The sequence below is a fragment of the Pseudonaja textilis genome, chromosome 7 (genome assembly GCF_049901715.1).
Source record: "Pseudonaja textilis isolate UNSWEBS1 chromosome 7, rPseTex1.2, whole genome shotgun sequence".
Taxonomy (NCBI): domain Eukaryota; kingdom Metazoa; phylum Chordata; class Lepidosauria; order Squamata; family Elapidae; genus Pseudonaja; species Pseudonaja textilis.
In genome coordinates this window covers 28519878-28542218 of record NC_141996.1, presented here as the reverse complement: position 1 = coordinate 28542218, position 22341 = coordinate 28519878, and the positions used below count along the sequence as shown (strand labels likewise).

The following is a 22341-nucleotide window of genomic DNA, read 5'->3' as shown; positions in this document are numbered from 1 at the left end:
AAAAATTATTTGAAAAAAATGAGGGTACTGATACAATAAATTTCCCTAGAATAAACTTCACTATAAACTGTAGAAAAAAACTTGTATGTTTATTCTGTGTGTGTGATTTCTAATAATAGATGAACACATTTAAACTACAAATGGAAGAATAACATTTAAAGTTGTCCCTATTTGTCCTTAAAGAATGAATGTTTTTTTGAGACAAAGCAAACTTGTGGATGACCAGCAAATGGCTCTTTAGATTTAGGGGTCTTATACATGGATTGTTTGTGAACCATCAAGCTAATGTGAACTCTTAGTGACCACATAAAGAAGTTTGAAATCAATTATTGGTTTGCCACAAAGGAGTCTCATACTGATATATAATAACCAAGGGCAAACTGGCTACATTTTGCAAAGAGATAAGTGACTTTCCCAAGGCACTAAAATGTGGAACAAAGGAAGCCAAAACTAGCTTCTGAAACTAAAAAAGTTCCACATTTGAAAGCAAAGTTGCCGATCAGAATTTTTCTATTCTCACTTTAATATTTTCCCTAATACAAATTACTAATCCAGTTTTAGAAATAATTTATTTCCTTGCTGTTTTTCTATTATCATAATTTTTGTAGCTACAATTATTACTAGGGTGCTTTGATGTCATATTTCTAATTCAGTTTTCAGCCAAAAATATCAGCTGTAGAATGAAAATTTTATCTGGAAGTTGAAGTGTTAACAGTTTAGAAACTCGGAATATGTGAAGCAGCATCAGAATTTTGTAGCCAACAAGGGAGACTGACAACTGGCAAATTCCAGGGCTTAAGATGGCTGAATGAGGAGAAACACAAACCTTTTAAAAGTGACTGTCTTAAAATGTGTACATATAGCACATAAATCTTTACCATATGCCTCAGATCTGGGATTGACTACTGCACTTTTCAAAATAGATATAACAACGACCCCTTTAGGCAGTTGATTTTGTGTGTCATGAATTCCAAAACAATAGTTATTACTGTATTTCTATTTATAGTAACAGTGAAGGGCATTTGTATAGATTACCTTAGTTGTCTAGAGCAGGGGTCTCCAACCTTGGCAACTTTAAGACTTGAGGACTTCCACTCCCAGAATTCCTCAGCTAGCAAAGCTAAGTCTTAAAGTTTTCAAGGCTGGAGATCCCTGGTCTAGAGAGCATAGAAATGTATTCCGACATTGTGGAAACTGGTTGCCTCATAGCAATTAGGGAAAATAACAAGGGTAGCTGGTATTAACTGGTTGCTTTTGCATTTATATTACAGCTGTTTGAGATAAATCACAAAATGTGGGTGTAGGCAAACAGGACCATCACTATGTTCACACTATGAGCTCTTCACAGCTGAACTGCAACAGACAGATTCTGTTCTGAAAGTCAATTCTGATTGCAAAGCAGACACTCAGTCGGGTTTCTCTTGCAAACCAAAGATGCTGCCACATTGTTGATAGAAGGAAAAAGGCACATAGGAATGAGTTTACGGAAATGATGCTACAGTCTCAAGAGGGAATTTGCCATATTGACTTTTTCCTCCTTCCAAATTCCATTTGTCCTCTGGTCTGAAATCCTTTTGTCATGCTTGGAAATCTGGCAAAATTTCAGATACTCTCTTTCTTAGCTTTTCTAGTCTTTCTTCTTTTTTTCTTTCCTCTTTCATCTGATCTGGGTACTGTTGCCAGGCTCTGAATGCAAGTAATATCATTCTCCTGTATCACACAATGTTTAAAAAAGGGAAAAGGGCAGTAGAATTGTAAGCAGGCATGAATGTTTATTAAAACTTTAAAAAAATATTCTCATACTTTCCCCACACTTAATAAACAGATTTAAAATATGCTCTTATGTTGAGGCAGAGATGATTATGAAACAATGTACTATTTCCTCCTTATTTTTCAGGAACTTGTCAACTTGTTGGATAGAGAATTTCCCTAGAGAAAAGAGATGCTAAATGTCACTAGTCTCTAGACAAATGTGAGGGAGTCTTCCGTGCTCAGAAACCACAGTAAATATTTGTAATTATTATAAAAGATACTGAATTTTTCCCTATCCATGTAGAAAACTAGTTGCCAAGATTTTATGTCTGAAATGGTATCTCAAACATAACAGTTGTTTCATTTTCATGAAAGTGAAGTGAATATTTTTCAAGGGCCTATGTAATCCAGCATTCTGTATTATACCTCACAGATAGGGGAAAAGAAGGCAGTAACTAAATTTACTCTAGAAAAACAGGTACTTAAAAAGTTAAGTATCAGAAAACTTTTCTTCTTACATTGTACATCATTCTTAGCAAGTGGAATATATTGCTAATAGTTTTTAACTATTAGGTTGCATTTCACTTTTTCTTCCAAAAATACAATCCCATACCTTTCTATCCCTATGAGGTAAATTAAACAGAGAATGAGCTTTGTGGCTACGAGAGGATGTGATTCTCTCAACTTACTTCATCACTAATCAATCACACTGGCTTCCAAAAGACCTTTATGCATAGATACTTCTTTTCCATTTATAATTTTATTTGTGGTTTTTGAAAAGTAAATGATACACTCATATAGACTGAGACATACATTTAGTGTTTTCTATGATTTGGTCTGAAAATCCTAGAGTCCTCTTTCTTTTTAATTCTAAGATTTAAAAGAAAAGAATTTGAAATCCTCTCTATTTTGTAAAAAAAACCCCACTGAATTCAGGAAAAGACACCTTTGAATAATATTGTATTGTTAGGAGTACTACTTTTCTGTAGTGCAAAAGATGGGCTGAACCATAAGCGATAACAGCCAACAGCCCAAGCACATTACTAGAAGGGAAGACCCAGTTTTTCTATCTGCTGTGGTTCATTCTATTTAGTGGTATAGTTTTCTGGCTGGTTTGTACACAAAGTTAAGTTGAACATATAAGTTGCATCTAAATTACATATCCTAGAAGCATGACTTGTATCTTGTTTCCCATGACAAAGAAATATTTAAAAAATGCATGCATGCACGCATACAATGTTCAGATGATTCCAAAGGAACCTAATGAACAAGGAACATACTGTATAATTCTTGTAATAAATACAATCTAAATGAAAACGCCTTTGGCATATTCGCTTTTACCTATTAAAGTATTGATCTGCAGTCTTTTGTTTTGCCCACAATATTCTTTTTTCCTTGTTTGTCAAATCAAACCAAGAACCAAATAACTTCTTCTTTAGGGTAGTTTCATGGACTTTGGTTGCACTCTCTTCCAGAGTAAATATGTAATCCTTATACTGAAAGAAGTCCAATGAAAGGAAAAGGTGTCACACAATTACAGTATGTTTACATTTTACACAAGAATATGTGTCAAAGGAAAAACCCCTCACAAATGTGAACGTACGATTCAGCATGTGGTGCAATGCGCACACAAAAATTATGTTTTATGGTCCCTCCCTCTTCATTACTCCAAACTCCTGGCCTCCAGTCTAGATTAGATTAGAATCTTTTAGAAAATGCCTACAATTACTTTCTTTTTCCCAATCCTCCCTCTTACTAACCTTTATCCAACTCCTGAAAGACCTTCTAAGCAATTGAGAGCAATGGAGACCTTCAGCTTGAGCTATTTTCCTTGAATGGATTTCTTGCATATTATGAAGCCAGGCAAGAAGACATTTCTGCTGCAAACTAGTATGGTGATGCCTTTGCGCCATCTAAATTCACAGATCAAGAAAAGGATATTGATATAAATGGATGCGGGGGGAGTCCTGTAACTAAGATTGTGTCATTGAAACATCACTGACTAGGCCCCTTTTATTCTGTCCAATAACCAAACTACATAGATTCCCAGAGCACATCATTTTTTCTCTATTTTGACTTTATAGTCTCACAGCACAATTGTCCCTTCACTTATTTTAGCTGGAAATAGGCCTAGAACTGAGGGGGTTCATATGTATACTTGACTTGTGAGTAGTTCAGATATTTAAAAAAAAAACTGCTCAAAATAATTATTAATTTAAATTCTGACTTCAGTGTTAGTAAATGAGCTGCACAGCATCAATTTTGGATATAATTGCCCACTATATAAGCCATTTCTGCAAATGCTATCACAGTCTGACATTTGTCTTTTGGGCCAGAACATTTTGGGATGCTAACCATAAGATTCATGATGGATTTCTATTATATTTTCTCCTTTCTTTTAAACTTGTCTTCAGATATTTTATTGGACATACAGGATTTTTTAAAGCCTTTTCCGTCACAGCTGTATAAACTAGATTTAGAGAATGGTTCCTTCTCGCTGTTTTGGTCTATGCAGTATCCACACAACACAGAAACCTGATTTGATCAAAAAAACACTGGAAAATAGCTGAGGATTCATCTTCAGCACATGAAACTAACTTCCTTTTCCAAGATGGCCATTTTTACTCTAGTTCTTACCACCATATTTTCTTTGGATTGCTCTGTAAGTCTTTTCCAGGCCTTTAACACCTGGTTCAGCAGAGCCTTAATGTAATGGTCTTCAGCTTTGGATAAAAGTTGCTGTTCTCTCTCCAACCTTCTCTGTTTTTCCAGTTCTTTCTGTAATTAATAAATCAGAAAACCAGAGTTTAGAGAATTTGACCAGTTCATTAAAAATATTACTATTTCTTGGGCAAACAAGTATAACTCATGTGCTCAGTTGTTGATTTCTTTCTGAACTGCAGGAAATTGAGATATTGTTGTGGTCATCTACATGGCTCCAAACATCATTATCAAAAACATCTCCTTCATGCCAGTCTGCACCATTTTGAACAGACCATCTTTTTTAAAATTAGGGACTGTACACACAGAATGATCACTGCAGTTTCATGAATATCATGTTTGGGAAATTGCAAAAGCTCAAGCATTACCATTTTGAGCTTCAGATCTTCCAGCCTTATTTCTGCCTCTGTTTTGCTTTCTCTTATCTATTTACTATCAAACTCTTGTCAGTATTAAGTCTTCAAAAAAAAAAAAAAAACTAGCAGTAGCAGCAGTTTTCACTTTCCTCCTAGACAAGATAATTGAAAGAGCAAGGGTATCAAATGACAGTGGCAAGGAAGTCAGTCATTCATGCATCAGGAGGTTCATTTGAGGGCACGCAGTCTAAATATTCCTCCCAATCTGCCACCAAACATCATCTTTGAACATCATCTCATTCAGAAACTTTGAATCATTGAAGCAACAATGCCAGGCTAGCTTAATTCTAGAACACAGAACTGGGGCTATTACTTTGTTAAAGCAATTAATATGGCTTTGATATAGGGGTGTTTAAAATATTTTTTATGCACTTTAAGTACCATATGAAAAGAACATGTACAAATAAATGCCACATGGATGATCCCAAAATAAAATAAAAAATAAAATAATTTTTATGAAATAGTGAAAGTATTATTTTTTTCCTGAGCAGCTTTGACACTGCTGGAATTAGACTGGTGCCATTACAAAATCATATTGAAAAGAGTTCTATCAGTGTTTTATCAGTAATAGATCTGTGAGATAGCTGGTAGCAGAATCTTCCACTCACTATTTGCTGCAATTTCTTCTCTTCTCGCCTCTTCTCTAATTTAGCCTCTTTTTCTGCGGCTTCTTGTCTTTGACGTTCTTCTTCTTTGGCTTGCATCTCAGCCTTAGGAAGGTATAGATTGAACAAGACAAGCTAAATCATATTTAAATCCCTGTCCCAAAGAAATACAGAAGTTCCAAGGCAGATACTTATCTAAATGATGATATGGGTTTTACACACAAAGGGGGTAAAAATAATATTTTATTCACAACTCTCTTCAGTAATGCTGAATAGCCTTACCAGCAGTTATTAGTCAGGAAACTTACACATTTCAAAGCAGGTTTTACTTCTAAAATATAAATATCAAAAGCAAGTAACCACCATTATAACCAGGGATGGGATCTGACAGGGTTAACTACCGGTTCGGTGATTTATGAGGTTCGGTGATTTACGATATGCTTCCCTGCACGCTGCTGCACATGCCTGTAAATTGTCAACAGCACACTGCGTGCAGAGAAGCAGCCTTTGAAAAAGCACCCTTTTCTTGCTTTTTAAACCGCAGCTGTGCTTCCCACGTCAGCTGAAAAATCAGGAAATAAAGGTCAGATAATAGCCCGGGCGGGCGGGTGAGCAAAAACATCAGCAGACATAGAACCTGTTCTATGTCTGCTGCTCTTCAGAGCTACCAGTTCTACAGAGGTGGACAGAACCAGTAGAAACCCATCCCTGATTATAACTTGTTAGTTGAAGTTAGTCAAGCTAGGTAAAAAGTTTAAATTTTTAAAGTCTAAACTAGTGGATTGCAAAATTGTTGTTCTGTTGTAGAAAAATAGAGGGATTTTAGATGCATCTGATACATTTTCTATTGTATCCATCTTCTCACAAAATGTTTGGTTTCTATGCTGGGAAGAAGAAAAAGATGAGGTGCCTTTCTCTTCTAACATACTCCCTTGCTTGCATGCAGTGTCTCCTCATCTATACAATTTATAAAATGTTATTTTCATGTTATTAAGGCAGACCAACATCAGGGACCAGAGTATTAATTTATTAGAGCTCTGGCATGTGTATACAGTTTATAGAGGGAGACTGAAATTTTTATAGGTGCTTCAACTTGGATGTGGTTTTATTTTGGTTTTAAATGGTTTGTAATTAGTTTTATATTCACTGCCTAATTTCCTTGGATAGAGGGAGGGCCATAGAAATTTGATTAAAAAATAAAAGGCCAATAAATAAAATTTCATGTTTGTATTTTAAACATTATATCGGTCCTTTTATTATCTACCTGCTGGATATTTAAGTCAACTTAGTTTTACTTGCCAGCATTTTGTCTTCTCGGTTTTTTTTTGCTTCTTCAAATTGCTTCCTCCGTTCTGCTCGCTGAACTGCTCTCTCTTCCATGGCTAAAACATTCAGGAAAAGGTGTATGATGATGAAGATAAATTAAATTACATTAAATTTGAGACTTGAAAAATGCAATGTTTTGCTTTAAATTTTGTTTCTGACTGATCCGTATTGAACCAAATATGGCCAGATTGTTCAACTAGCTCAATATTCTCTCTTTCTCCCTCCCTCTCCTAGCAACTAATTCAAACTGAATCTTGTATTTCAAGGGGAAAAAAAGTATTAGATGAGTCTGAGATTGGCAGATAGTCTGAAATATTTTAAAGAAATCCTGGATCCTATAGTTATAAATGGGCAACCTCAACAATGCAACTGGAATTTATTATCATCTAAAAGGACAGCATCCACAATTGTGTTTGCTGTTTTCTGACCACCAACAGTACAGGTAGTCCTCGACTTACAACTATACTAGAGCCCTAAATTTCTGTTGCTAAGTTATTGAGTGAGTTTTGCTCCATTTTACGACCTCTGTTGCTTCAGTTGTTCACTGAATCACTGTAATTCTTTTTTTAAATTTTAAAAATAATTTAATGTGGTGATCTTGATGTACATTTCAGTCAAAACATTTCACCTTAGAAGAAATCAAGATATAAACATTTATATACATATATATATATACATTTAAGCTTTGTATCTTTTTAGTTCTTTTTCTCATTTTTCATCTTCAATTCTTATTTCAGTTTAGTGAACTCCCTTTCATGTCCCTCCAATAATAGAATGTATTCCATACTTTATAATATTCTGATTTATCTTGTTCTTTCAATTCTAGTGTCAACCTATCCAATTCGGATCACTGCAATTCTTAAATTAGTCACTCGGCTGATAATTGAATCTGGCTTCCTCATTGAGTTGGCCTGTCAAAAGGCCGCAAAAGGTGATCACATGACCCTGGGACACTACAACTGTCATAAATACAAATCAGTTGCCAAGCACCTGAATTTTGATCATGTGACCAGGGGATGCTGCAATGGCATAAGTGTGAAAATGGTCATAAGTCACTATTTTCAGTGCTATTGTAACTTTGAAAGGTCACTAAACAAATGATTGTAAGTCAAAGACCACATGTATTTTAAGGCAGCTTACTTACCAGTTAAAAAAGTTGGACAAGTCTATGCCATTCTTCATAACTAGAATACATCCCCTCTAATCTTATGTGGTATAGACTATTAATAACTAGTAACTACCAGTAATTTGATATGAACAAAAATGCTTAGACTTACAACATAGCACATTAAGAAAAACACGTTATTGATTACAATGCACATTACATGTATTGCCATGTGATTCTGAATAACCATCAACTTAATTAAAGAAAACATTTAAACACGTTTGTGTGTATGTTACAGGAAGATATATATATATATATATATATATATATTTACAATTATTTCTTGCCGTAGTTATGATCTTTCTGAGACTGGTTGAAATACACTGGCATTATTTGTCACTGGTCAGATAAAATGTATGGATTATATTATATTGTCATAATGCTAGTGACATCATCACCCTGTCAAGTTAAAATGTTATTCAACAAGGTCTTCAGGAAAAAAATGTTTAATTCAAAGAAAGCCACACAATTTAGGGTTTGAAATAATTCACACATAGGAGTTGACAAAGTTTGCGAAGAAGACCAATAAAAAAACAGCCCTTCAGTTATATTTATTAAACGTTTCATGACTGTTCCTGTGGTATAATATAGTATGCGTATTTGTATTATAACAATCATATATTTTACTACAGCTTTTTATAGCCATCCAGGAAAAACTGCAAAATTTAGGTATATACCTTTAAGCAAGGGATGTGGTGTGACTAATGCTTTCAAAATCCTTCTCTTTTGAATGACTGGCTGCTGAACTTCTGACCTAAATAAGCCAAAGTGTAAGAGAGAGGGGAGGAAATGAAAACAGAACAGAAAGGTCTTGGGCTTGGGATTAACATTCTAGAAAGCAAATACTTCAAATAGAAAAATATGTTCTGTGAATAATGTAGACTATAGGTAGAGATTCAAAATGACTTTGGCATGATTGAAATAAGTAAACTGACCCTTATAAGGCTTGGTTTCCTGATCCTATCCTGGATAGGATCTGGAAACAAAGTCTTATGAGGGTCATTAGAGAATCTGTGACATTGTGAGAGAGCAGCTTTCTGTTAAAATTAAGGGAAAGACAAGGACCATCCAGTTGAAATGAAAAGAAAGCAGATTCAGTCTACTGTATATATTAAGAAAAACTTTCTGACAGTAAAAATTGTAAAAAGTGAAGCAGTTCTACCCACAGTAATGGAACTTGCCCACTCTGGAGGCTGAATAGGCATCTTGTGTGGATGATTAAGTAGTTCGTTATTTTCAGCAGAAGTTTGGACCAGATCACTTATTTGATCTCTATTTTCTGCTACATTCTATGAGGCTAGAAATCCAACTCAAAATAACTGGAACGACTACAGCAATTCTGTTTATACAGATGCAGAAAGTTATTATCCAATCTATTAAAGATATCATACTAGGACTTTGTCCTAACTTTTGATATTTTTTGTTCCACGATTCTACTCAGTCCTACATGTATACACATGAATTCATTGACTGTTCCCCACTATACTTTATAGCTTTCTTATTTATTTATTTTTTAAAACTTTCTAGTATGTAAAATGTTATATTTCTTTTTCAGTTTTTTTGCTAAATAATTCATAACAATTTAAATAAACTATGTTACAGAAATAAAAAATGAAATCATTTTAAGATAATTGATCTCTGATTCGGTTACAAAAAAACCTTGTAAACTTCACAGTGTATGATTTTGTTAATCTAGTTATTCCCCCTTGCCCTTTTTTATTAATCATAAGTAAAAGTGTCCTTTGCATGACAACAGACATCTTATTTCTTAGCCATGTATTTGAGTGGTAGGGATTAATATTACAAACACCTTTTTTGATTTTCTGCAAGGCAGCAAGCCACATGCAACTAAATAAAAATACAGTTTTCCTCTGCTCATTTTTATTGTTTGCCTGTAATTATTTTGGACTGAATGGTCAATTATTACTATTTTATTATAAAAGCAATTGAAATAAATGATTAAAATTGGTCAAATAACAGTGGATATTGAACCTGTATCATATTTGATACTGAGCTATTAATTGCAATTAAAAACATCACAGTGCTATCTTGAAGTGTGCTGTTCCAACCACATTCTCTTAGCTACTAGGTAACAAAATCACAGTGATTTTTATCATCATCATCATCATCATCATCATCATCACCATCATCATCATCATACCTTACAGGTTTAGTATTCTTGTAATTGGATTGATTTTCTCTCAGTTGCTTTTTGTCCTTAATTTTTGGAGTGTTAATATTAAGTGCCGTGGTAGCAGTTGTAGTTTGCTCAACCTCCCAAGCAGCGTGTAGCCTCTGAAGGCCCTGAAGTTTACGGATCAGCTCTTGCTGCTCTTGAAGCTGTTGTTGCTGTTCTTCAATCAGACGTTGCTGTTCCAGGGGACCCAAAATAGCGGAAGATTTCTTTTGTTTTGATAGATCAAGATGCTGCAGGGAATGCTTTGTTTCACTCCCAAACCTAGCGTGATCCTGAAGATTCAAAGCAGCATGTTTTCTGGTGATTTGCCATGGCCATTTCGGTTGACTTGGTGAATGGAGATTCCATTTTTTACTTGTCCCTGGAGAGTAGGAATGGCCTCTTTCAGATTTTGCAATTGTGGGATTATTCTGAACAAACGGTACTTCAGTCATCTGGCTAACCTCTATACAGTTTACCTCTGTATCACTTGTAGGTTTATCCTGGGTGACTTCTGCCTCAAGGATTTTATTGGTAGGTCTTGAGAAATTTGATGTTAGTTGCCCCACTGATACTTCTTCCAAGAGCTTGGCCATTTTTCTTCTCATTTTTTCTTTTTTTGCTTCTAGCTCTCTCTTTTCCATCTCTAATCGGCTCCAGCGTTGCCATTCAGCAAAGAAATGACGCAAAGTACATCTCCGGTTAAACTCTATAGCCAGCTGGTTTTTCCTAAATTAAGATTTTTTTAACATTAGTTTAGAATCCCTGATAGAATTGTTTGACTTTTATTTATTTATAAAAGAGATGAACATGCATTACTAGATGGGCCCTCTAGTACTCTATTGCAGACCCCAGATCCCCTGCAGTAGACAAAACTGACTTGTTTATATAATAAGGTTCTCTTGGAGCTTAAGAGATAAAATGGATGCCTTAAGTCTTAAGATAAAAGATGCCTTATCTTAAGATGCCTTAAGATAAAACGGATGCCATTTGGTCTCTACCTCCACCCAAACAGACTAAAACTTTTAGTCCTCCAAATATCCTGATATCAGCAACCATGGTTGTTGCAGTCCCCAGTAGGAAATTAAAATGAAACGCAGCCCTCAGACAAAAAAAGGTATAGTTATTTTTTTATGTAGTATAGTTTTTCTTGTAATGACTTATTTTGATAAATATATTGTTCTGCTTGTTGTAAGTTTCCACTATATTTCCAATAATATGGGTCAAGCATAAAATAATTGCTGTTAGTACGAGCCATATCAGCATATTTCTAAGGGAAACCATTAGGCCTTTCACAAGCCTATTGAAATATTTTTTTTCTAACAAGTTTTTACTCAATGATGATTGTGACCATGATGCAGCCTGCATTGGAACAGATCAAATATATTTTGCTTTCCCTGCATTAGGTTAATGGATTCCTAATGTAATTTCTTGGAATTCAATGAAACAGTAAGATTCATCCAGGAATGGTTATTCATCAAAATTATAGGATCATTCTCATATTTGCACGAGTCAAGAAATAAAGACTGGGGAAAGGAAGGGAAGAGAAGCTTTGAAAAACTTTAATAATCATAATATTAAATCTACCAGCTGAATTTCTTTGAGTTTATATAAGTGGCACAGTATTCTGAAAACATCCTGCACACCAATGGCACCAATTACGTGTGAAAGAATACTAATGTTGATGGCTTCTTCATAAAAAAGTGAAATGTAATAACCTGGGTGAAAAGTTTGAAAATATATCATAATTGCTTTTGAGGTGCATCTTATATGTCCTTATTTAAGAGCACTCCAATAAACAATCAAAAATCAAAATAATTAAACCAAGCACAATAGCTTTCAACTGCACAGAAAGGAATCGTATTAATATTGCTACCTATTTTGATCCCGAAGCTGATTTTCCATTTTTTGAGTCTCCTTCTTCAGTTTGTGAGTCCATGAATAATCTCTCCAAGCTCGCAGAATCTTCAGCTGGCACTTCCAGTCTGCAAGGGCTCTTGCTTTTCCCATTTTAATTCTGAGATCCAGAATAAACTTGTACCAGGCAGAGAAATACTTCCGTAGGCACTACATTGAAAATCAAGTAACTATGTTCCATTGTATATTTACATTTCTGATAACGTAAAATGTTGGAGTATTGCCTTTAAGGTTCACTGACTAATGTACCTCCCTTCATAAACTGTAACCATTTTTTACTGTACATGGAAGTGAATGTTAGATATGTCAGAATGAATAGAAAAGTATGAAAGAAATATATTAGTTAGGTGGTGTAGAGAGCATGAGGGCTGATATATGTAAAACAAATATACGAAGGTTGAGAAGGAGACTCGAAAAAGCCAGGGGAGGATGACGTTGATATTACAAAAAATAAATATATAAAATATATATGTATGAAGTGGTACGAAAAACAAGATTTGAAAGTATTGCAAAGTATAGTAAATAATATTAGTGCAATCTAGATTTTTTCTTTTGTGTTTCATTTCTTTTGTTTATTACTACTTTCTTTTTCTGTGCTTTCCATAATATTGCTAATACTGTAAAAGTAGAAATTGGCATTTTAAAAATCTAGACATAAAGAAGTAGAGAGCTCTCATCCCCCATGCCTAAACTTATCTATGTGGCAAGTTCTCATAAAAAAAGAAACATCTTTTTTTAAAGAATATATCAATTGCCTACTTATTCAGTTAACTTTAATATTTTAATGCTATTTCATATGTATTGCCATCATAATTGAATGATCACATTACCAACATTTTTAATGAGAACCTTTATCTCATTTCAGCAAGTAATCCAGGATGCATTGCTCTTAGCTGCTTAAGCATGTTTGTGATATCCCTAACATCATCCACAAATCCTTTCAAATTATTTTTAATGTCTGAAATGTCATCATTCTCATGAGAGCTCAATGTCCTTGCATGAACTTTTGTCAGATTTTTATTCACCAAGCGCTAGAAGAGATGACTTCTAGCACTTCTTTTGACCTTTGATCTAAAACTTGTTTACTTATTTTTACAGATCACTCATATAGCTCCATGTTTTATGAAAAGGGAAAATTGTTTAAACAAATATTACATACACGCACCTACTTATACAATGGCCAGTTAAGATATGCGTATAAAATACCAGCTATTGAGAATTTATATTTAACTGAATCAAAATAAGTTAAAGCAGGACAGCCTTCAAATAGAAAATATACTACAATCTTATGCATGACTATTGATTAGTAACTTTTATGTGGCTTAATAAATATAAGTAGATGCTATATAGCAACTGCAGACTATTGTTTACCATTTACTATTTTATTCTTGTTTTGAAGCCAATGCTTAAGTAGCATAAACATGTGTGGCACTTTACAACACCAGATCGTACTCAAACATAATGCACTTTAGCAAATGCAAAAATGTCACTCTTGATTTTCTTGCTTTAAAGAAGAAAAAAAAGTTTATAAGAAAACCTGGGCTGATATAACAATGTGCTGTATCCTCAGGTTTAAGCTTAGTGATGAAGCAGTTTTCATAGCAGGTTCCAGTTTTGGCATCCATTTGCTCTCCTAACCTTCCATTTCCTTTCAACATCAAATCTATATATTTATCCTCAATTCATTTTAATATAAATATTATCTTGAGCATCTTTGTTTAGTGAAAACTGTTAAGAACTCTAGCTAAAACAACAATCCATCTCAAAGTGCTGAAGATAAGATCATGAATGTCCTCACCTTCTGATCAGCAGTGTTGACCTTGTCCAGCAGTTCTTGCTTTTTGGCCTGTTCCTCTTTCTTTTGTTCTTCATTGTCACAATTCAGATAGGTAAGCTCAGCAGGATGCAGGCCAACTTCTATCAGAGTCTGAATTTTTTTTAAATTGTGTCTTTTTCTTTCCCTAAAAGAAGAGTTTGTGAAAGGTTAGAAAAAAAATAGCAGAGAAAGAGGACCATGTTAATTGATAGGATTGATAGTTAGCAATCCTTCTTTGATATACTTTTTATTTAAACTGAGCAAGTTTTATAGGATTATTGTAATCCATTTAGTTACTGCAATGTCCTCATTTCATAAACTAGTGTTACACAATAGGTTCTTAAATAATACGCTGTTGTAGAAGTTGACAATTTGAGGAAACAATTGAAATCAAATAGGGATACACATGAAAAATAGTTTGACTTCAGATTTAATTTTTATAGTTCATACAACATGGTACCTACTTGGTCGGTGGTTTTGAAAAGCACATAGAGATGATTTGGAAAATAAGATTTAGTTTCTTCCATGTCTGCAAATCTCAAATAAATTTAATTAAATTTGGAAGCAAATCTCCACAGCAGTGGTGGTATACTACTGGTTTGGTCCAGTTCAGGCAAACCAGTAGTAAAAAATGTTACCATTTGACCGAAACTGGTAGTAAAAAATAGCTACCGGTTCAGCCTCTCAACAAGATCAGGTATTCTAATGATCAGCTGTGCAGGATCCCCTCGCTGTCTTACTGTTTCACCCAGGAGGCTTCCCTGAGGCCCAGGAAGCCAAAAAAATGGAGCGCGGGGAGGTGCTCCACCCTCCCCTGCATTCCATTTTTTTGCTTCTTCAGAGCAAAAATGGCCTCACAGGCGGCTTCCCTGAGGCCCAGGAGGCAAAAAAAAAAAAAACCAGAGCATGGGGGGCGGGGGGTGTTGTTGCAAAAAAAAAAAAAAAAGCCACACCCACCCAGTCACATGGCCACATCCACCTAGCCATGCCCACAGAACTGGTAGTAAAAATATTTGCATCCCACCCTGCTCCACAGCATCTTTGGACATGAAGTTCTAAGTTGCCTTACATTTATATCTTCCCTCACGCCTCAGAACTCACAATGATTTTTAGATGATCTTTCATCTATTTAGTGGCAATACATTTGCTCTATCACGGTTGTTCGGATTCTGTTTTGGGATCTAGAACGAACTGATTCTTCTCCAAAGCTTACATTTTCTGTGCTTCTTCCATGAGATGTCTTTTTTCTCCTAACTCCTTCCGCAGTATTACCATTTGTTTTTGGATCGCCGCTTCTTCTTTTTTGGCTTTCAGAGCTTTCCTCATTGTCTCCTCTTGTAATTGCTTTTGAGCCTCTGACATTGCTAACTTTTTCAAGGCTTTTTCTTGTTTTAGAAGTTCAAGCTCCTTCTGCTGTTTCAAGCGATTTTCTTTTACCTGGAAAACAAGAACAAAAAGAAGTGTTAAAGCACATGCCAGTCATTGAATGTAATTGCCAAATAACTTCTGATCACTGGATGAGGAACTTATAAAGGAGTTGACTCTTCTATCAGTAAAAAATTCTGATCAAAATATGCAAGTAGGCTTCAGATAGATCTATTGAGGCTAGAAGTATTCCACTATGTTGGCTTCTGGTATAGACTTTAATTTCTCCATTCTGGAGGTTCAGTGCCTGATGAATTTGTTTAGCAGCCTGAGGTTCAAAATGCACTCGAATGTCCATTTTCCTTTGGCATCATGTAGACAGAAAACAGAGTGTTCTTATGCAGATGTATTTTATATACTTCTAAAGTCCAATGAATGTATTACTATTTTCATCTTAAAATATTTCTTTTTGTTCTTAGAGACAGGGGATTCTTGTGAACTGTATATTCTCATTAAACCAGCTCTAACACCCATCTGTCCACACAGGAATATTACAGGACATTAAAATTGTTGTAAGGAAGAGAAGGAGAGGAGGATAAACATTTAGGAGCTGAAAAAAGCTCAAGTTCTTGTCTGCTGAAACAGGCTGGTTATTAGGAGCCTGTCTTCCTCGGTGCTCTTTTGGTCTTTTTCTTCCTTTGCTGATTCATCCTCGGCTGTAGTTCAAGCAACCGTTTCTTCAAACCAACCAACACAGATATCAAGTTGCCCCTGCAAAGAACCTTCATTGACCACATTCAAACTTTTTCCGGAGAGAAAAGGAAAGAGATTCTTACATGCACAATTCAAGAGGTACCACCTGGAAGGAAGCTTCCCTGGAGAGCAGCAGGCAAGTAGGCTCTCTGCTTAACTAAGATTAAATTAGCCTATTCTAATTATTACCTGCTTTTAAGGCTATTTTTCTATCATCTTAGTCTTCAAATTTTTATTTGTTTTTAAACCCTTTACATTTTTGAAATTTTTGCAGTGTGATTACTAATCCACTTTTAGTTATATTTCAGCTATGGTTCAGCTGAATTTATTTAAAAAAGCCTCAGCTATAGGAGGGCCTTGCTGCTGCTGCTTTGTTGTTGTTGTCCAGCCGGATTTTGCCCTTCCCCAGTTTCTTCCACAGCTGACGGAGCCACATTCCCATTCCCTGTCAGCTGCTCAGCCTCCCCTTGGAATCAAATTCCAACAAGGCCATGACAGTGTCTATCCTGATTATAAACACAAAAACTATAAATGCATAATACTGCTGGCTATGACTGATTCAACCTGGACTGCTAGGACTGCATTATCATACCAGTATCTCAACATCCTTTGATTCACTGAGTGCCTGGGTCAGTGGGGAAGTTGTCCCCTAAACCTGGGATACTACTGCCTTAGGTGTCAGGGCTACAAATAGGTTGTCTATACATTGGCAATGCCTCCAACATCTAATTTGGGGGTGAATACTCTTGGCTATTTCTGGGATAAGCAGGATGGATTTAGCCGAACTCTCAATTCTTTGACTGTTGAATCCAGCGGCACCTTCTCTGGAACACCTGGAAGCTGCAAAATGAGTGCAAGACTGGAGCTGTTGCAACATTTGCCTGCCCCAGTTAAATATTTTCTATTGAACCATGAGCTACTGAGTCTTGTGCTATCATAGTCCGCAGTGTAAGGACATTGATGGAGGTGCTTCCTTGACCTAAAATTTATATTCTTCCTTTTCTAAAATAATCCTTGTCTAAAGAGCAGGGATTTTCCCTGGCTCTCTTCCCTGAAATAAGGATGAAATCTTCTCTTAAAGAATGGACTAAGATCGAAGCCATTTGTTGAACTCTGGATTCTTGGATACCTTTGAGAAATCCAAGTAGACTCTGAAGTTTTCCTTTTCTCATTTAGCCTTGCCTTCTTTGTGCCTTGTGAGGTTACCCTTTTTTGTCCTGCTTCTCTTGTTGAGTGAAGAAGAGATAAAGAAGTCAAAGAGTAAAATATGTTTGATTTATATTCCGTAGGTGCTTTTGAGAAGGTAGAGCCAAAGGTTGAAAGGGATAGGAAAAAAATTCCTTTTGTTATTTCCTTTTCAACAGTGAAGAACGACATAATTTTGCACTTTGGAAGATTGTGGAAAATAAAAGTTGAACTCACAAAAATGTTATTAATTTTTACACCATGTTTTCCTGAATAAGCCATTATATCTGATTTGCACATGATACTAAGCAATAATAGGTGGAAGCTAACTAACAAACCACATTACAGTTGTTTGAACTAGACCATTATACTTTCAATTATTTTCAGATTGCACTTCTTTCTCTCTGTGGGATTAATTTAAACAATATCAAGACTTAACAAATTTATGAAGAAATATAAAGTGAACTTTAGAAGGTTTTCCATAAACATTATATTTTTACCTGTTTATGCCTTAGTTCCATTTTAATTCGTAAGTCTTTGGGTTCCTTTTCCTCTCTGACGCCTTTAGTTTTAAGGTCTTCCAGTATACCGCTGTTTACAATTTCACTTTGCAATAGATGCTGTAAAAAATCTTGTACCGTGGTGCCTTCCACTTCTTGCTCCAAATAACCATAGAAATCTAGAATACATAAATCATACTGAAATTGAATGTAAAATGGTATTTTTAAACTTTCTTTCCTGAATCAGGAGTTGCAGCTTGCAGTCTCCACATGTGCCATCCCCAAGGTCCTATTTGTGCTTCCCAGAGTATCCCACGACACCAAAAATGAGCTTAAAATGTTTGTTTTATGAAGGCGTTTATATTTAGAAATGGTGAAACCATAGTGGAAATCATAAGCTCCTGTAAGATGAAATACACCTTTACCTAGATGTAAAGATACATCTATCTTTAAAATCTCTCCAAACACAGACCAATTACACTGAGTTTTGAACTCTGAAATTCACTTTCTAAACGCTGAAATTCACACAAAATATCACTTTCCAGTAGCAGGATTTTTAGCTTAAGAATGTTAAAATAAGAGTGGAAAATATATCTACAAAGCCTCTGAAAAATGAATGGCTATTTTTTTTCCCTTGATTGTCCTATGGGCAGACAGACTGGATACAAATCAAAGTAATATTTGTTACATCGTTTTCTAAAAAATATTTTAATCTCTCTTTGTAAGATTGCCTATAAGGAATACAAGAAAAGAGAGAAGGGCTCTTCTATGACAGTCCTGTTTTTCTGGAAAAGGATACTTTATTGACTATTTAGATTATTAGATACAATAATGTTTTACTTTCCATTTAATTGTTTTGTGTGAATTTTACCAGTACTTGCTAGTACGTGTATCAGGAGTTTTTGCTATTATGGGAATGCTTAAAATAGATTTAAAATCAAGTCTCACCATCAAATTTTTTATATTTCTGAAAGCCAGCAACAGGCTCCTGTAAAGAAACAGGGTTGGGTGCTGAATTTTGAACATCATTGTCTTCATCACTTGCCAGTTCCAATTTCAATTTTGAATTCATCCAGTCATTAAGCAACTCTTGAGCTGCATTGATGAAAGCAATAAAAATATTACTAGATTTACCAACTAAATTATCAACTAAAGCAAAAGTTTAAAATATGAAAGGAGTTCTATACCCCAATCTAACTCTGCATAGAGGCAAATCAAATTGGCTTTTGCAGTATTAGTCCCAAGGAGGTTTATCCAAGATTTTTATTCTGATTTGTTAAAAATTCTTGGTATTATTTATCGTTGATTTTATATTTGAAAGTTCACAAGCCTGGGATGAATTGGGAAAGTATAAATCTCATTAGTTAGAATGATACACAGATATTTAAAAACATCTATACAATATGGTCTCCATCTAAAGCTATCCTCAATTACATATACTCACTTTGAATAACTGAGGCATATTTTGTCAATTTTCTCTATAAAGTTCCATTGATATTACCTTCCACATCATACATAAATCAGGTATTTTCACAATCTCTTGACATAATGGGATGTTCCAACTCCATCTCCCACAAAATTACAAAATTGTAATAGGGAGATGGGAGAAGAGATCCCAGCTTTTCCAGGAATGGGTAATCTATTGTTCATTTTTCTACAATACTGTCAAAAATATAATTATTCTGAATCACCTGGAGTCTACAACAAAATATTTAAGAAATACCTTCTACATATGCTTCATCATGATCTAGCAGCTGCTCTGTTGTTTCCAAATCCAGCACTGGACCATGAAGTCCATGAGAACAGGATGCCTTTTTTAATGAAAAGGCTTCAGAAACAGCAAATTCGGAGGCTTGTTCCACCCGCTGAATTTAAAAATATATATAGAAAAGTTATTAAGATTCACTTATTTTGTCTAACATAACAGAAGATATTTTGATTGGCAATAAGGTTGGAAGTACATGGTATTTATACTGCTGCAATGGTGGGATTCAACTTTTTCTACTGTTAGGGGCCTTGGAGTGGAGCCTTATTAATTACATGGGAGGGTGGGTTATCTGTGACTATGTAATAAACTGACTCTAACTAGCATCTGTCCAGTGGGGGACTCAATTTTTTTTACTACCGGTTCTGTGAGCGTGGCTTGGTGGGCATGGCAGGGGAAGGATACTATAAAATCTCCAGTCAGAAGTGGCATTAGCCGGTTCTCCGAACTACTCAAAATTTCCGCTACCATTTCTCCAGAACTGGTCAGAACCTGCTGAATACCACCTCTGTTCTGCTGGCTTTATCTTTTTTATTTTGATTGGTCCTTTTATGTATTGGAGAGTATCTCTTTTATTGATGCATTATTTTGTATTAAAATAATTAGCCACATAGTTTTTTGAACCCGAGAAGCATATTAATACTTAAGATAGCATCCACTAAAATGCTAGAATTTAAGTTATCTGTCCCATTGACAGATGTGTGTGTGTTCACACACCCGCACATTAGATTTATGTCCCACCTTCTTCCAAGAACTCAGGGCAGTTTATGAGGGAACGTTCTTTCATTTTATCCTTATAAAAGCAACATTGTGAACTAGATTGGGCTCAAAGAGTCACTGACTCAAAATTTCCATTACTAAGAGTGGGCATGAATTTGTACTGTCCTAATCCAACCCTTAACAATTATGGTTCTATCAGTAGATTTATAGATATATGCACATTTCTCAACATAATTAAATTTACATGTGTTTATTTTCTTATTCTAATAATAATTTTAATAGAATTTAGCATCTGTGCAATTTACAGTCCAGTATTATTCATAATTATTCAGAAAATGAGCTTCATCTTACCATGGGAACTCAAGATTTCGTCCCACTGAATAAGTTGGGGTTTTTTTTCAGATATTTGAGACTGAGCATTACTTCATTTTTCCTTACCTTTATCCAGTGCTCTATACTGTCAGCATCAAACTGTGGCTGGGAATTAAAGAATAAAATATTTTAATTTTCAGTTAAAGATCAAATTAAAGTAAAATTAAGAGATCTTTAAGTTTTAAAACTTAAAAACATACTAACTAGTTTCATTAGTTTACTATATTTATGTAATGTTATTCAATAGGCATAGCCTTTGATTTACATTAACTCAAGTTTTACAATAAATATTCTCAAAATAAATGAGGCAAAGTATTAGTCATTACTCCAAGCACAGTGGAGGCAGCAATGGAAGTACACATACTTAAAAATGCTGTCTTCTATTCTCTTTCATTGATTAAATGGCTCTAGTGTTATTCATAACTTCTGTAAGAAGGCCCACCTACATAGCAGTGCAAAGCTGGTTTTGATTTCAAAAAGTTACATAGGGTTAGATCTAATTATTTTTTAGATGGGAAGCTAATGAGTCATTTTAGGGCTGTAGGATAGACTGAGAAGTCAAAAAAGCAACTTAGATGCACAGAAAACTCATAAAACTGCTTCTGTATTGCTCCAAGAAAACCACAGCAATGCATTCACATTAGTTGAGCTAGACTTGAAGTACATGTTATCTTTTCTGTAATAAGGCACTCCCTGAATGTTATCACAGTGCAACTTTGAATAAGAAAAAGAACCCAGTTCTGCATAGCAAGAATCAGATGATTAAAGAAGCCCCTGTGGGACCACAAATCTGCTGCTGCTCAGCAACTGCTACTTCTCATTACATCTATCCTGATAGATACCCATTGGTACTCCATGAATTGGTCCAATTTCAATTGGCCTTCACTGTATCCTGTGGCAACGGGTTCTGTATGCTCTATGTGAGTACAGGTAGTCCTTGACTTACAACGAACGGTCGTTTAGTGACCGTCAGTTCAAAGTTAAACAGTGCTGAAAAAAGTGACATAGGACCGTTTTTCAGCTACGACCTTTGCAGCATCTCCCATGAGGATCATTTGATCAAAATTCAGATGCTTGCCAACTATTTCGTATTTATGACTGTTGCTGTGTCCCACGGTCATGCGATCCCTTTTTTGCAACCTTCCAACAAGCAAAGTCAATGGGGAAACCAGATTCACTTAGCAAGCAGGTTACTAACTTATCAACTGCAGCCATTCACTTAACAAATGTGACACAAAACATCGTAAAATGGGACAAAACTCACTGAACAAATGTCTCACTTAACAAAATGACACCCCCCCTCAATTGTGGTCGTAAGTCGAGGACTACCTGTACAGGCAGTTCCTTGCTGCTCGGTTACATGAAATAAAGGCACGCTTTAATATTATCCAAAAATGTGACCATCGAATAGCCGGCACAGACCGTTTGGAAAGCGATTTCAGCAATGGCGGCTCAACGTCACGGGCTTCTTTTCTTTTTACCTTTTGCCGCGATGCTGGCTGATTGAAACGTCGCCAACGATAAAGGTCAGGACGGGATCGCACGGCCGCCATTGGAAAAAGCTCAAAGGAGAACCCTCGATTTCCTCTCCGCTTGTTACCCGTGCAGTTCGGGTTGGGAGGCGAAGGCCTTTCCTTAAAGCCGGACCGACAATCGATGTCGAAGTCCTCGCTCGAGCGGAGAGTGGCGTCCCTAAGCTTTGTCATGGCAACATTTCCGCCAAGTAGTGGGCGCTTCTCTCCCTCCTTCCTATCAAACCCTCGCCGTCGAGTTTTTATGACGTTCTT

General features: G+C 35.5%; 1 protein-coding gene across 1 annotated transcript; it reads right to left on the bottom strand.

Moving 5' to 3' along the window:
• Positions 1–1235: 1235 nt before the first annotated feature.
• CCDC191 (coiled-coil domain containing 191) lies at positions 1236–22331 on the bottom strand. The gene is made up of 16 exons (XM_026708830.2): positions 22036–22331; positions 20621–20659; positions 19421–19562; positions 18646–18792; positions 17698–17876; positions 15108–15331; positions 13877–14039; positions 12038–12228; positions 10147–10890; positions 8663–8739; positions 6794–6876; positions 5498–5599; positions 4390–4530; positions 3513–3665; positions 3094–3248; positions 1236–1710 (listed from the first exon to the last, which is right to left on the bottom strand). The coding sequence occupies exons 1-16, from the start codon at positions 22258–22260 to the stop codon at positions 1578–1580; spliced, it is 2898 nt and encodes a 965-aa protein (XP_026564615.1). The 5' UTR covers positions 22261–22331; the 3' UTR covers positions 1236–1577.
• Positions 22332–22341: the final 10 nt, after the last annotated feature.